The sequence below is a fragment of the Myotis lucifugus genome, unplaced genomic scaffold (genome assembly GCF_000147115.1).
Source record: "Myotis lucifugus unplaced genomic scaffold, Myoluc2.0 scaffold_448, whole genome shotgun sequence".
Classification (NCBI taxonomy): domain Eukaryota; kingdom Metazoa; phylum Chordata; class Mammalia; order Chiroptera; family Vespertilionidae; genus Myotis; species Myotis lucifugus.
Genome location: NW_005871496.1, coordinates 479,505 through 492,683, shown reverse-complemented (window position 1 = coordinate 492,683; position 13,179 = coordinate 479,505). Strand labels below are relative to the sequence as shown.

At 44.0% G+C, this 13,179-nt stretch overlaps 1 protein-coding gene across 4 annotated transcripts in view; it reads right to left on the bottom strand.

Annotated features, from left to right (window-relative positions):
• Positions 1–3,217: 3,217 nt before the first annotated feature.
• The window catches only part of PAFAH1B2 (platelet activating factor acetylhydrolase 1b catalytic subunit 2), a 34,722-nt gene continuing 24,760 nt past the window's right edge, over positions 3,218–13,179 (bottom strand). For 2 of the 4 annotated variants that reach the window (XM_023744299.1, XM_014468320.2), the window contains exon 6: positions 7,602–10,965. In XM_023744299.1, coding sequence (XP_023600067.1) covers positions 10,687–10,965 — 279 coding nt within the window. In that variant the 3' untranslated portion in view covers positions 7,602–10,686. Of the gene's footprint in view, positions 3,602–7,601; positions 10,966–13,179 lie in introns of those variants that run through there. The other 2 variants (XM_014468321.2, XM_023744300.1) reach the window with 2 other exon arrangements.

The following is a 13,179-nucleotide window of genomic DNA, read 5'->3' as shown; positions in this document are numbered from 1 at the left end:
TTTATGCAGGCGGGCCCCGCGGCGCCGCGCCCGGAACTGGGGACGGCGTGCTGCGCCGCGAAGCGGTAAACAGCCGGGCTGGCGCCCTTTCGGTGACGTCAGGGGAAACTGACACAGATTTAAAGGGCCAGGTTCCGGATTGCGCCTTAAAGGGGCCGAACAACTCCAGCTGGAAGTCTTCGGTGGATTCCTTTTCCGCTCCGGCCTCTTCTTACGCTACCCTGCCCTTCCCCGGAAGCTCACTTTGGATAGAAAGATCTCCAGGTGTTGGAGTCTTGTTAACAATTCTCTTTGCTCAAACTTAGGGATGGGGTTCCCCACTCCCAAGACCGCTGCCATGACCACTAACGTCGTCCACCCCGGGCCATTTTTCCCTGCTGGAATCTTAGGAAGAACTCAGAGAATCAGGAAACAGGACGGTCGCCTTGACGGCGGAGGGGAATGGAGACAGACTGACTGCTGGAGGGGCCCGGTGCAACCTGCCCTCCCACGCAGCGGTCGCAGTTCGGGAGACGCCTTCATACCCGCGGGGCTTTCTCTTCTCCACTGAGGCAGCTGCAAAAGCTCGTGGCAAGATAGTGACTTTCGGTGTAAACTTTTCTACAAAATATTTTGGCACTGTGTTTCAAGAAGCGTAAAGAGCTTTATATTCTTTGACCCAGGAATTCCATTTCTGGGATTCTATAGTAAGGAAATACAGATAAAATGTGTGGGCAGCTACCCTTATCATAGTGCTATTTATAATATAAAGCATAAAGGAAACACCTTAAGTGTCCGTAATGCGGGAGTGGTTAAATGCACTATTATCATGAAGCCATCGAAAATGATGTGTAAGACTTTGACATGTAAGTAGATAATTCACAATATGATACTATATAAGTAGTATGGTTTCCAAATACATAGGCATGCATAGAAAATGCATAAAATTTAGCAATGATTATCTTTGAATAGCAAAGTACCCCTCCCAAAGAAAAATTAGAACAGTGACTGGCACATTGTAGGTGTCATTCAATACACCTACAGAAATAGTGGTCATAAGGTAAAATAGTCCTCGTTGGAACAGTGCCCAGCTAGTAAGGTGGGGGCGAGGGTGAGGCTGTTGGAATCTTGAATGAGAGAACTCTGAGAAACCACTGGCCCAGGTGGCTTTAGCAGGGCGTCTGACAACTTCAGAGGTGGCCACAGTACATTTATTTTCCTTTAAACATATGAAATGGGAGAATTAGCACTGCCCCTACCCAGAAGCAAGCTGCAGGGGCTAAAGAAACTTAGAAAGTCAGACCGAAGAACCTAAGCAGACGCCTGGGCCAACCCCTCATTTTACAGGAATGTAGGGTAAAGCCTGGAAAAGGACAGCTCAGAGTAGCTCCCTAGCCCCGTCTCCTGAGCCGTGGTCCAGCACCCTTTCCAGCACATCTCGGGACCTGAATTGGAGGGCACTCAGAGTAACGAGGCGTCATAAGGAGCCCTCCATGCAGCCTGCAGCCCAGTTTGGAGAGTCAGTGTAAGACTTCCATATCCCAACTGGACTCTACTCTCCTTCACTTGCCGCCCATCTCGCCAGTACACCTGGAACGCTCAGAAAGACGCACACCACTCAGCCTGATGTAACCTAACTTGTCTATCATGTGCCTGGAACTTTCCTGGGAGCTGTGAGAACAGAGTCTCTGCTATAGGATGGTTGGTGCTGTGACCACATTGAATAAGCCCAGGCTGGGGGTGGGGATCCTGGGGAGAAGCATTCCAAGTCTATCTCTTAGGCTTTTCTAACAAAATGTGCCCCTAGGACTGTTTATACTGCAAACCCAGACACTACTTACAGTTATTGAATCAGTTTCTGGGGGTGGAGCCCATGCAACTGCATTTTTAGCAAGCACTCCGGAAGTTTGCTATGCACAGTGAATTCTGAGAACCACTGCTTTGGGGCCAAACAATTGTGAACTATTAATATTTCTGTTTGTCCCCTTTCTCCTGGCAGTATCTTGGGAGAAGTCCATTCAAATAAATCCAGAAGGGATCCTTCCCTTTTGCAAAATCTCAACGTCCTAACCTTTGAATCCTCAGCACCATGAGTATTCAGATAGGAGGGCAGCAACCCAGGATTTTCTTCCTGTTCTCAAGTGGATAGACCTTTCTTCGGCCTGGCTGTCCCACCCCCCACGCAGGGAACAGCAAGCAACCCAGTTGTGAATAGGCCCTTTCTGAGGTCTGGCAGCCCTGAGTGGAGAGAAAGCCTTTTTGTTGCCTGTAGCATCAACATAAAAGGGCAGTGCTCCGCCTCAAAGGGAAGGCAAGGCCTCAGGAAGGTCCTTGGCCTTCTGTGCAGGTCCAAGCTACTGCCTTCTCCCACATTATGTAAAACGCCCAATGCCAGCCCTGGTGGAGGGGGCAGGGTGGGTCACAAGGCTCAGGCAACTTTCTTCTATTCCTTGTGGGCCGTCCTTCCCAGCCGGGGTAGAGAAAGGACCTAGGAAATGGGAGCATTCAGCAGGCAGCTGACAAGGTTCCCAGCTTTGCATGGGCCTGGCTCCATTCTAAGCCACAGGATTTCAAAGTTGGAGCAAGAGGACAGCAAGAAAAGCTTCCCCTGGGTCAGGGGTACAGTTAAGCGACCTGAAGGCGGCAAGAAGAGCAGGGCACAGTAAGCATCACAGTACACGGGTTAGCTGCATCCCATCAATCATTTAGGACCCTGGGGGTTAGGGAGTGGCTATGCTTGTGGGTGGGGGGCAGAATCAAACCGCACTTTAAAATTAAGTAATGGTTAACTTTAACCCAGAGAAAAAGGGTGCAAACCAACCCCTCTGGAAAAAAATGGACTTGAAGTTCCCTGTTTTCATTGTGGCCATAAAAAAGGGCTCGGTTTATCTACTTGGAGCTCAAATAAAAATACCCTGGACACAGGCAGCCCTGGCAGCGAAAGGCCAGCACTCCCTCCCGTCCTGCAAGGTCACTTTTCCCAGGCTGCCCTTGTATCTTCCCTTCAAGAGCTGTGAACACTGGATACATATAGATTGGGAATCAGCTGAAGAGACAGAGTAAACTCTTTCTGGGGATAAGATCTCAAACATGTCACACAGCTTCATGGAATTATGGAAAAAGTAAGGACTTTATCAGAAAGGTGTGGGTTTAAAGCCCTGCATTGCACATCTTAGGCAAATCAAACTATTAAAAATTTATTTTAGTTTATTGGCTGCCTCCTGCATGCCCCTCCTTGGGGATGGAGCCTGCAACCCAGGCATATGCCTTGACATGGAATCAAACCGTGATCTCTCTGTTCCTGGGTCGATGCTCACTCACTGAGCCACATCAGCCAGGCAAATCACACTTCCTGAGCCTTCAGGAGCCATGTCTCATCTCCACTGTCCTAAATGCCACAGAGCAGAGCTGGACTTGGTGGCATTCATCATCCTGAACTACTGTCCAGAGTAGGAGATGAGTTTTGACTAAATGGGCACGACTTTCTGCCAGAGGTATTCAGCCACTTTCCATTTCCCCATCCAGACCAGGAAATAGATGCAGGCCCTGCGCCTGCACCCTGTGGCCATGTCATGGAACCAACATTAGAGCTTTCCAGAAAATGAGGCTGGTCATCAGGTTGCTGAAAACAAGCAGATAAATAATTGATCAACTCAATCTGTGTCTCCAAAGATCACTGATAACAGTGAGCCTGCCATCCTCCTGTTTCAAGCAAGGGTGGGTCTCTAGCTAACAATCAGGTGCAGCTGAGAGCCTTTTAGGTACTACTCCTCTCTGGTTGTATCTGAAGATCATGTGCAGCCGTAGCCGCTTGGCTCAGTGGATAGAACGGCGGCCCCCCGTCTAGAGCTTGATTCTGGTCAAAGGGCATATACCTCAGTTGCAGGCTTGATCCAGGCCTTGGTCAGGGAAAGGTGCAGGAGGCAACCAATCCATGTCTCTCTCACATTGATGTGGCTCTCCTTCTCCCTTCCACTCTCTCTAAAAATCAATGGAAAAATAGCCTCAGGTGAGGGTTAACAAAAATAAACAAATAAATAAATAAAGATCATGTGCAGCTGCCTAGTTTATTCAAAGTTGTTCTCCATAATAAAGAGAATCCCCTCTTCACGCTCAGATACAGGCCACATCCCGTAGCTTCTCGAGTGTTTCACTGGGCCTCAGCCTTCCCCGCGTTTATTTTCTCATTCACAATACCTTTGTTCCTCTGAACCAGCCGAGCTTTTTCTTCTAGCTTCACTTTTCCTATAAAACTATCTTTATTAATTAGGTCTAGTGATACTCAAAGAATTCCAGAAAATGTCTCAAAAATTTTTGTAATAGGTCTGTACTGCACCTTTTTTGTTATTCTCAAGTGAATTTTGTTTGCCCTTATTTATCACTAGCAAAAATGTTGATTGTTTCTCACAAGCAGAAGCATGGTACCATTGAAAAGGCAGAAACTGTAGTCAAAATTTGTATTCCAGTTTCATTTCTGACAGTTACTGGCTAGAAGAGCATGAACAAAAAAATCCCCTAATAATTCATTTATTCAGTGCCTAGTTTGTACTAATTACTAAGCTAGGTGCTGGGAACACAAAGATGCTTAAAACACATTCTGTTCCTTTAAAAAAATGTTTTTATTATTTCAGAGAGAGGAAGGGAGAGGGAGAGACAGAAACATCAATAACGAGAGAGAATCACTGATCGGCTGCCTCCCCTCCCGAACTCCCCAGATTGGGGATTGATCCCAAAACCCAGGCATGTGCCCTGACCAGGAATCAAACCTTAACCTCCTAGTTCATGGGTCGACGCTCAACCACTAAGCCACAACGGTGGGCCATTCTCTGTTCTTACGGAATTCATTATCTAGCAATATAAATAGATAAGCATATGATACAGAGTGGTAAGTTCCATGAGAAAAGATTTACACAAGGCCCGGCCGGTTGAGTGTAGACCCATGAACCAAGAGGTCCCTGGATTGATTCCCAGTCAGGGCATGTGCCCAGGATGTGGGCTCAATCCCCAATAGGGGTATGTAGGAAGCAGCCCATTGACATTTCTACCTCTCTATCCCTCTCCCCCTCTCTCTAAAATCAATAAAAGCATAGTAAAAAGAAAAAAAGATTTACACAAGGTATTATGGGAACTCAGAGATGAGACCTACTAGTACAGATCAGGGCTGGAAAGAGAAATCAGAAAACACTCCAGGAGGTGTCCCTGAGGGATTCTTAAAAGATGAGTAGGAGGAGCATATTCCAGACAGGGGGGGAATCTCTGGGGCAAAGGCATATTCAAAGTTCAATACTATTGGCAAGGAAGTTCCAAGTAAGGGGTGGGAAGATATGAACTGGAGGGCCAGGTCATGGAGAGGACATTATATTTAATATCTTGGGCTATCAGTGGTTATCAATGAGCATGCTGCAATATACTGAGTCATGAATTCTTTATAGGTATGCTGTTGAAGCTTGATCAGTGTGTAAAATATATTTCTATTTAGTCTTTTTTGATACATACAGGGTAGCACAAAAGTAGGTTTACAATAATGAGTTCAAGCAAGTTTACTCTTGTACTTTTATTGATCACTAGTGCCCCGGTGCACGGATTCATGCACATTGAGAGGAAATTAATTAGGTGGCAGCCAGCCAGGCGGGACTGGGCGAGACAGGCCGGACAGGCCGGACATGCCCTGGGACCAGCTTCCTGTGGTCCCTCCCCAGCCAGATGCACCTGGGGCAGCGCTGGGGCTTGAAGGGCGTTTGCAGAGTGAGCGGGGTCCCTCCGGCAGGTGGGGATTGGGCTGAAACCAGCTCTCCGACATCCCCCGAGGGGTCCTGGATTGCGAGAAGGCAGTTCTTGGGTGACGTACCCCGGAATTGGGCTCTCTCCTCTCTGGTTCCTGGGTGTGTCACCAGAGAACTATAGCTGCCAGGTCACGGCAGCTCAGCAGCTCCTGTATTGAGCATCTGCCCCTTGGTGGTCACTGCATGTCATAGCTACCAGTCAGATGGTCACTTAGCCTTTTATATAGATTGTATTATTTTCCACAGGAACACATATAAATCTACTTTTGCCCCACCCTGTATTTTGATGTGCTGAGTTAAACTAAAATAAACCAGCAAGTAAGCAAAATGCAAGAGGTATAACATAACACCAGGCCAAAAAAAGGACGATGGCCCTGGCCAGTGTGGCTCAGTTGGTGGAGTGTCATCCTGTCCTGTGCACTGAAAGGTCACTGCTTCGGCCTGTTAAGGGCGTGTAAGGGAGGCAAGTGATCAATGTTTCTCCCTCTCCCTTCCTAAGGAAAAAAATTAAAAATATTAAAAAACAAGACTGTTTAGCGAAACATTTAAGGTCTTTGCTTTGTGACTATGAAAAAATATGTAGCTGAGTTAAGATTTCACCCATCAGCCCAGGAAGTGTGGCTAAATAGCATGAGCATCGTCCTATACACCAAAAGGTTGCTGGTCCAATTCCCCGTCAGGACACATACCTGGATTGCAGGTTCGATCCCCAGTAGGGGTGTGTGCAGAAGGCAACAGATCGATGTTTCTCTATCACATCGATGTTTTTCTCTCTCTCTCTCCAAGCATGTCCTTGGGTGAGGATTAAAAAAACAAAATTTTACCCATCACAGCTGGGAACAAGCAGATGGACTCTCCTGCTGGTTTTGTCAGTTTTCCCCAAGTAGATGTGGCAAGGGCTTTCCCTCCTACCACACTGCCGCGCCACGGAAGAGGTTCCCAGGGGAGAGTGTGGGCACAGTCAACAAAGCCCAGGACGCAGGCTGCGTTCCCACTGCTCACAAAGGCAAGGTCTCTGGGGTGGGAGGAACTTGGTGTGATTAGATATGGGGGGAGGGCAAACAGAAAAACAAAAACACCTCAGTTTAATATCTCCAAAATGTGTCCTCTCCTAGGAGTAGGCCATTGTGACCAATAGCATTGCTGCACTTGCGTGATAAAGGTGAATGTTACAAAAACCACAGACATATTCAGCCGCTAAGAACATGATATGACATAGCAATTTGCTGTCCTTACTGCTGGGGTGGGTGTGGTTAGTCATCGGGACAGGCCTGATGGTCAGTTGAGCAACTGAACCTTGTTCTAGTCATAACGCTCTAAAGAGGCTGCATGTGGGGCCGGCGTTTCGGTTTGGGGAGGCGAGGGAAGTAGATGAGAACTGTGTCCATGTTCAAGTTTCCTGTCCTGGGCTCCATAGTCACATTATGTAATATTCCAGTGTAAAACAGAAAACTGGTGATTATTAGTGTGAGAAATGGAGCAACAGTAGAAGCTGAGACATTTAAATGTGAATAAATTCTAAAGACTGAAGTGAGAAAAAGAGTCAAAAGACCAATTAATCATTTAAAAGTTAATTCTGTTTTTAACCGCCAGATATTCTTAACCAATCTGAAACACTTTCTTTAACAATTTTCCCATATATCTACTTAGGATTCCTTGTATCTGCTCATCCCACACTATCAGCCTACACCCCTAAGGAGATTAATCCGAGGGTCAGCTTGGTGCATTCACACAGAAAAGAAGCGGATCTAAGTATCCAATTGGCTTGTGAGATGATAGGAAAAACCCCACCCCTTCTTTTCTCCATTCACACGATAAAGGAAGCAGAAAGACAGCAAGTTTAAGTGAAATGTTTACATTTATATTGAAATATGCACTACAACAGAATGAGTTCACTGGTCAATGAAACTTTGCCAAAGCAGAATCACAGACTTGCCGGGGAGGTCCAGTCCGCTAGCAGCAGTGATCCCCAAGCAGGAACACCAACAAGAAGCTGGGAGGCCCCACTCCAAAAAGCCTCCTTTCAAGAGACCCCAACTCACTTCTCCCACATGCACCCACACAGACGTAGGAACGTGGACATGCCCACGATTTCAATGTTTTCAGTTTCTTCACTGCAATAAATATAAACTGGCAATGCTCATACACCACAGCACAAATAATATTTCAGGCTTTAGCGGACAACTGTAAACAGTGACTAGGCTGAAAAAATAAAGAAATTTGGAATTTAACAATGAGACAGAATTCGTAACAGCAGGGCATAAGCTACTCCAGATGTTTTGTGTGGGTTCAGGTTTTTGACAAAAGATATAGTCCAAAAAGGCCCATGACAGTCTAGAATATTATGGCAGCAAAACAACAGGTCCCAGATCATCCCTGGCAGTACATCTTTCACCAGCCACATTCAAGATGCGACCGCAGAAATCGTTATAGTGTCATCACCAGCTGCTACTTAATGTAGCAGGAATGGGTGGATAAAGGACTTAAAATTTGCTGATAGAGGAATAGAATAATACCTCTGCAAAGTTGGCCCCTTAATCATAATGACAACTAGGACATTTCACCTGGACGGTGCATTAAATTTATATAGACGAGGGAGGGAGGGAAGGGAGGAAGAAGGAGAGGGCGAGGGAAAAGGAGAGGGAGAGGGACAGAGAGAGATATCCAAAGACTAAGCATTAAGTTCTGTCACTGTAGCAAACCTGGATGTTGATGAAAGAAAAATACAGGGTATCCCCCCCAAAATATATACAAACTTTAACAGCTGATAGCTCAATTTTGAAAATGAAATGTATTTTAATAAACACTGCCTTTATAATTATTCATTTTTGGTGACACCTAGATGAACACTTTTTGCCTAAGGCAGTGCTGGCAAGAAATGAAAGCGGACTCAATATCTGCACAGTAGCAATGGGGCAGACTTTTATTTACGAGGCTAGTGTTTCAAATACTACTGTTCGAATAGATCCGGTAAGTAGAAAATGCAGTGCTACCTCAGGTCTGTACACATGAGCACAAGAGCTGGAGGCCAGCACACACAGGGACTGAATCCTCTGCTGCTGGAGCACCCTCAGACTCCCACCCTCTGACAATCAGAAGACCTGGAAAGGAAACTGTCTTTTCACACACAAAATTGTGGCTTAATTAGTTATTCTCCCTAGAACTTTACCCAAGCTAAGAAAAAAAAAATCTGTCTTGAAAAATTCAAGAACCTGGGATACTAAAAATAAAAAGAAAATTTTAAAATAGTAAACAAGTTTAGTAAACACCATGTGTATTTTCTTTTGTTAATGAAGACATGATACATTCAGAAAAGTATGTATTTTTTTCTTAAAAAGACAAAAAACAATAAAATTCCTAGCAAGAGGCTTGACAAGAAAAGAACACATCAGCCCCAGCTCTATCCCTCAACTAGGACAGGCTCGGCACCAATCAGCACCCCTCCCCCGCCCCCCACAGCACTGCTATCTGCCTGGCAAGCAGACATGAAACATACGTCTTACTTACTAAACCAGAATGTTAAGCAAAATCACTGCAGAGCACATCTGGATGGGCTACTTCAATATCTACCTGGTCCAGTTTAAAATATGTTTGTAGATCCAGTTTGTATACATTTCATAGGTCTACTGAACAAAAACCATCCATTGTCCCATTGTTTTAAAATGGCAGTTCTTGTACCTCAAACCATCTAATAAAGAGCTCTCTTTAAAGAAATTCTCAGAAGATGCATTAAGAAAAAAATCCTGAAAGTTAAACAAGCCTAAGATGGGGGAGGGGGGATCAAGTAGGATGTTCATTCTGAAGAATAGTTCCACTTGTTTCCCCATGAGAAAAGGCCAAACTTTTCTGGATTCATATAATTTAAAAACTAAGACAATACAAAAATAAAATATACACCTTAAGATACTACAAAACTTGAAATAATGTCAGGGCTTATGGAATGAAAAATAGAAGAGGTCTGATCTGATCCTCCCCCCCTCCCCCACACACACACCCAAGGGGGGCGAAAAAAAAGGAAAGAAACTGTAGCAGGTTCTAAGGGAAAAGCAAACGGAACAAACCACTCTGAATCTGGATAGCACTACACAGACTCTAGCACAGAACACCACACAAGAATGAGCCACACATCAGAATATCATGAGAGTAACTGGCTGGGGACTTACACACCCAGCAACAGAGCTCCTAGGTAAGAAATGTGTTAACGCTGGTAATATCAACAAGGACCCTCCAAGAAAGGAGCAAAGGCTGCATGCATGGGTCTATTACAGACATGATATTCAGCAGCATAAAAATAATACCCACCACAGAGTTCCCCAATTGGGGCAAAACCTATTCTTCACTGCTAAGCCTGGGAAAGATAAAACAGTGGAACAAACCCACTTGTAACTATAGTTTCTCCCATATTTGAATGACAAGTATGTCCAATCTGATGTTATATGTTAAAACATTGAGAATACACGAATAAAGGAAAATAGAAACAAAAGGCTAAATTATGAACCTTAAAAACTAGAAAAAACCATGTTGTAAAGCCAAGTAGGTGTGATTCTGATCATTATTATATATGACATAATCCATAGAAAGAAAGGCCAAGAAAAGAATCTTCACTTTGTTCAGTACTTAGGCTTGATGTCATTCTAGGTAAAACAGTGATAATTCAATAAATGTGTCACACATACAACTAAAAAGTCCCCTTCTGGTTTCAAATGAATTTAAACAACCATCTTCCTTAACTAATTTTTCTCCTGTGTCAAACAAACCTATGTACAGGACCAGTTTCAATCCCTCCTCCCTTTCAAACACTAGATATGAACATCCAGGAACATTCTACAACGCAAAGTGCCTTAGGAAAGAGAAGGATTCCGTAGTGCCAGTGACATAACTGATCTCAGGAAGCGGGGATGCAATGAACACTGATGGGAGCCAGTCAGGCAATGGTGGTTTGCTTCTCCTCAGGTGTTTCCTCCAACAATTGCATGATCAGTTCATGGAGGGGTTTGCAGATCTTTGCGTAGCCCCCTCCTGTGAGATGCAGAAAATCAAACATGTCGTGGCAGGAGATGGCACCGTCCGAGTGCACGAAGCCCCCATCTGTATCCAGAAGCTGAACATTGGCAAGCTTTGGCAGGGAAACCTTGAGGAGCTGGTTCACCTTGGCATTTTTTTGCCTCAAAGGGTTGGGCTTCTCACCTCGAGGTAACAAACCCTGGGGCAGAGCAGAGAAGAACAGGATGAGAAGAGGCACTGCTCTTCTTATTTGGCACTTGCTACACCATTGATTTCTGAAACACTGGACGAGCTTTGGTTTGAATAAAAGTTCTCTGACCATCCCTTCTCAGTCTTTCCAGGAGTTCCTCTTCTTCCGCCTGTCCCTGAATCATTAATATTCTTATTCTCCTTGGCTCACTGTTCTTCCCAGTCTAAAAACTTTGGCCCAGATCTCTCCCTAGAGCTTCAGAACTACATACTGAACATCAGCTACAGAAGCAAACTTGAATGCTCCTGCGGCACTCCCAACTTAACATGCCCAACTTCCCCCAAACTACGCTCCTTCTACATTCTTTATATCAACTGGTCATTCCAACACCCCCAAGTCTCTCACCCCTCATACCTTATCTATTTATCATTAGATTACTAGGCTTTTGTATCCTAAACATTTTCCTAATCCATTCTTTTTTCTCTATTCTGATTATATACACTGCTATGGCTAGTTGTTCACACCTCCATTAATGTAAAATCTCCTGACTGGTCTTTCTATGTCCAATGTTGTCTTTCCTTCACATCATTCTCAACAGTCACTAGAATGATCTAGCTCAAATACACATCTATTTGTTAATGCCACTTGGAACCTACACGACTGCACATGAGAAACAGGTGGAACAAATGCTGTCTTGATGAATCAGAGACACAAAATATCTGGTAGGTTAAAACAGAGATGTGTCCTAAATTTGTTTTTAACTTATATGTTAATGATCTAAAATATGATTTTCAGATAAAGCAGGTATCTGTCCTTCTATAATAAATAAAAGCCTGGTCTTATATGATAAGAGGAAGGTTTTATCATCTCAAACTAGAAATGGCCTTTAAAAAACTATCAAATCTACTATAAAATTATTGTCAGACATCCCCAACCTTTTAGTTGGTTAATAGCTAATGATGACATCTATTTCTACTACAGAGTACAGTAAGAGGTCTTATTTCACACAAAAAAGATTTTTTGTGGGTATTCTATTAAAAGATAATTTTTATTATGCCCAGAGTAAGTACTTGTTCATGCCTGTTTTATATTTTTTTCAGCAAAATTTTGTGGCCTTGATTACCAATTTATTGTGTGATTGTATAGTTAGTTCCAAAAGAGAATCATGACTCTGCTACCCTCGTTCATCTTCTTCTATCCTTGTTAAGCGCCTCAAAATGTCACAGATGAGCCCTGGCCGTTGTGGCTCAGTTGGTTGGGCATTGTCCCATTCACAGAAAGTTTGCTGGTTTGATTCCCGGTCAGGCTCAATCCCCAGTAAGGTGTGCAGGAGGCAGATCAATGTTTCACTCTCACATTGATGCTTCTCTCTCTCCCTCCTCCTTCCTTTTTCCTCTTAAAAAAAAAAGTCACAGATGAGGTCATCCTAAACCAGTGATGGCGAACCTATGACACGCGTGTCAGAGGTGACACGCGAACTCATTTTTTTGGTTGATTTTTCTTTGTTAAATGGCATTTAAATATATAAAATAAATATCAAAAATATAAATCTTTGTTTTACTATGGTTGCAAATATCAAAAATTTTTTATATGTGACACGGCCCCAGAGTTAAGTTAGGGTTTGTCAAAATGTTAACACGCCGAGCTCAAAAGATTCGCCATCTCTGTGTTAAAACAAACATAGCTCGTTGCTCTCTGGCACACTGGGTTCCTGGCTCCCCTGTGCCCACGTGGCTTATGGCCATCTGGGACTCCACACATGGACTAGAGGACTTTAATTAGCTTAAAGACTGAACTATACCTGGCTACAACCTGGAACAGAAGCTCTGGACACTGGCCCGCTTTTCACTCTCTTGGAACCCTCGCTTTCCAGGACTAGCTTAAGGGCATGGGATTTTGAAACCTGAGAGAAAGAAGCTTCACTGGCAACTGCTTTGGGCCCCCTTCCCTGCTGCAGGGAGTCAATCTATCCCTCCATAAATGTTACTTCCACTTACAAAACAAAACCAAAAAAACCCACAAAAAATATTATGCTCCTAATCTCTTTACCATATAATAATGATTTTAATTATTGCCTTTTCCAATTGCATATATACTTTTAAGTAGTTCTAAAGAAAAGATACATAGTTTATTCAAATTTTTCACTTAAATACATCTCAAATTGTTTTTATGCAGTTCTCATAATTGTCATATGATTAATGCTATTATATAAATGGCCTGTGC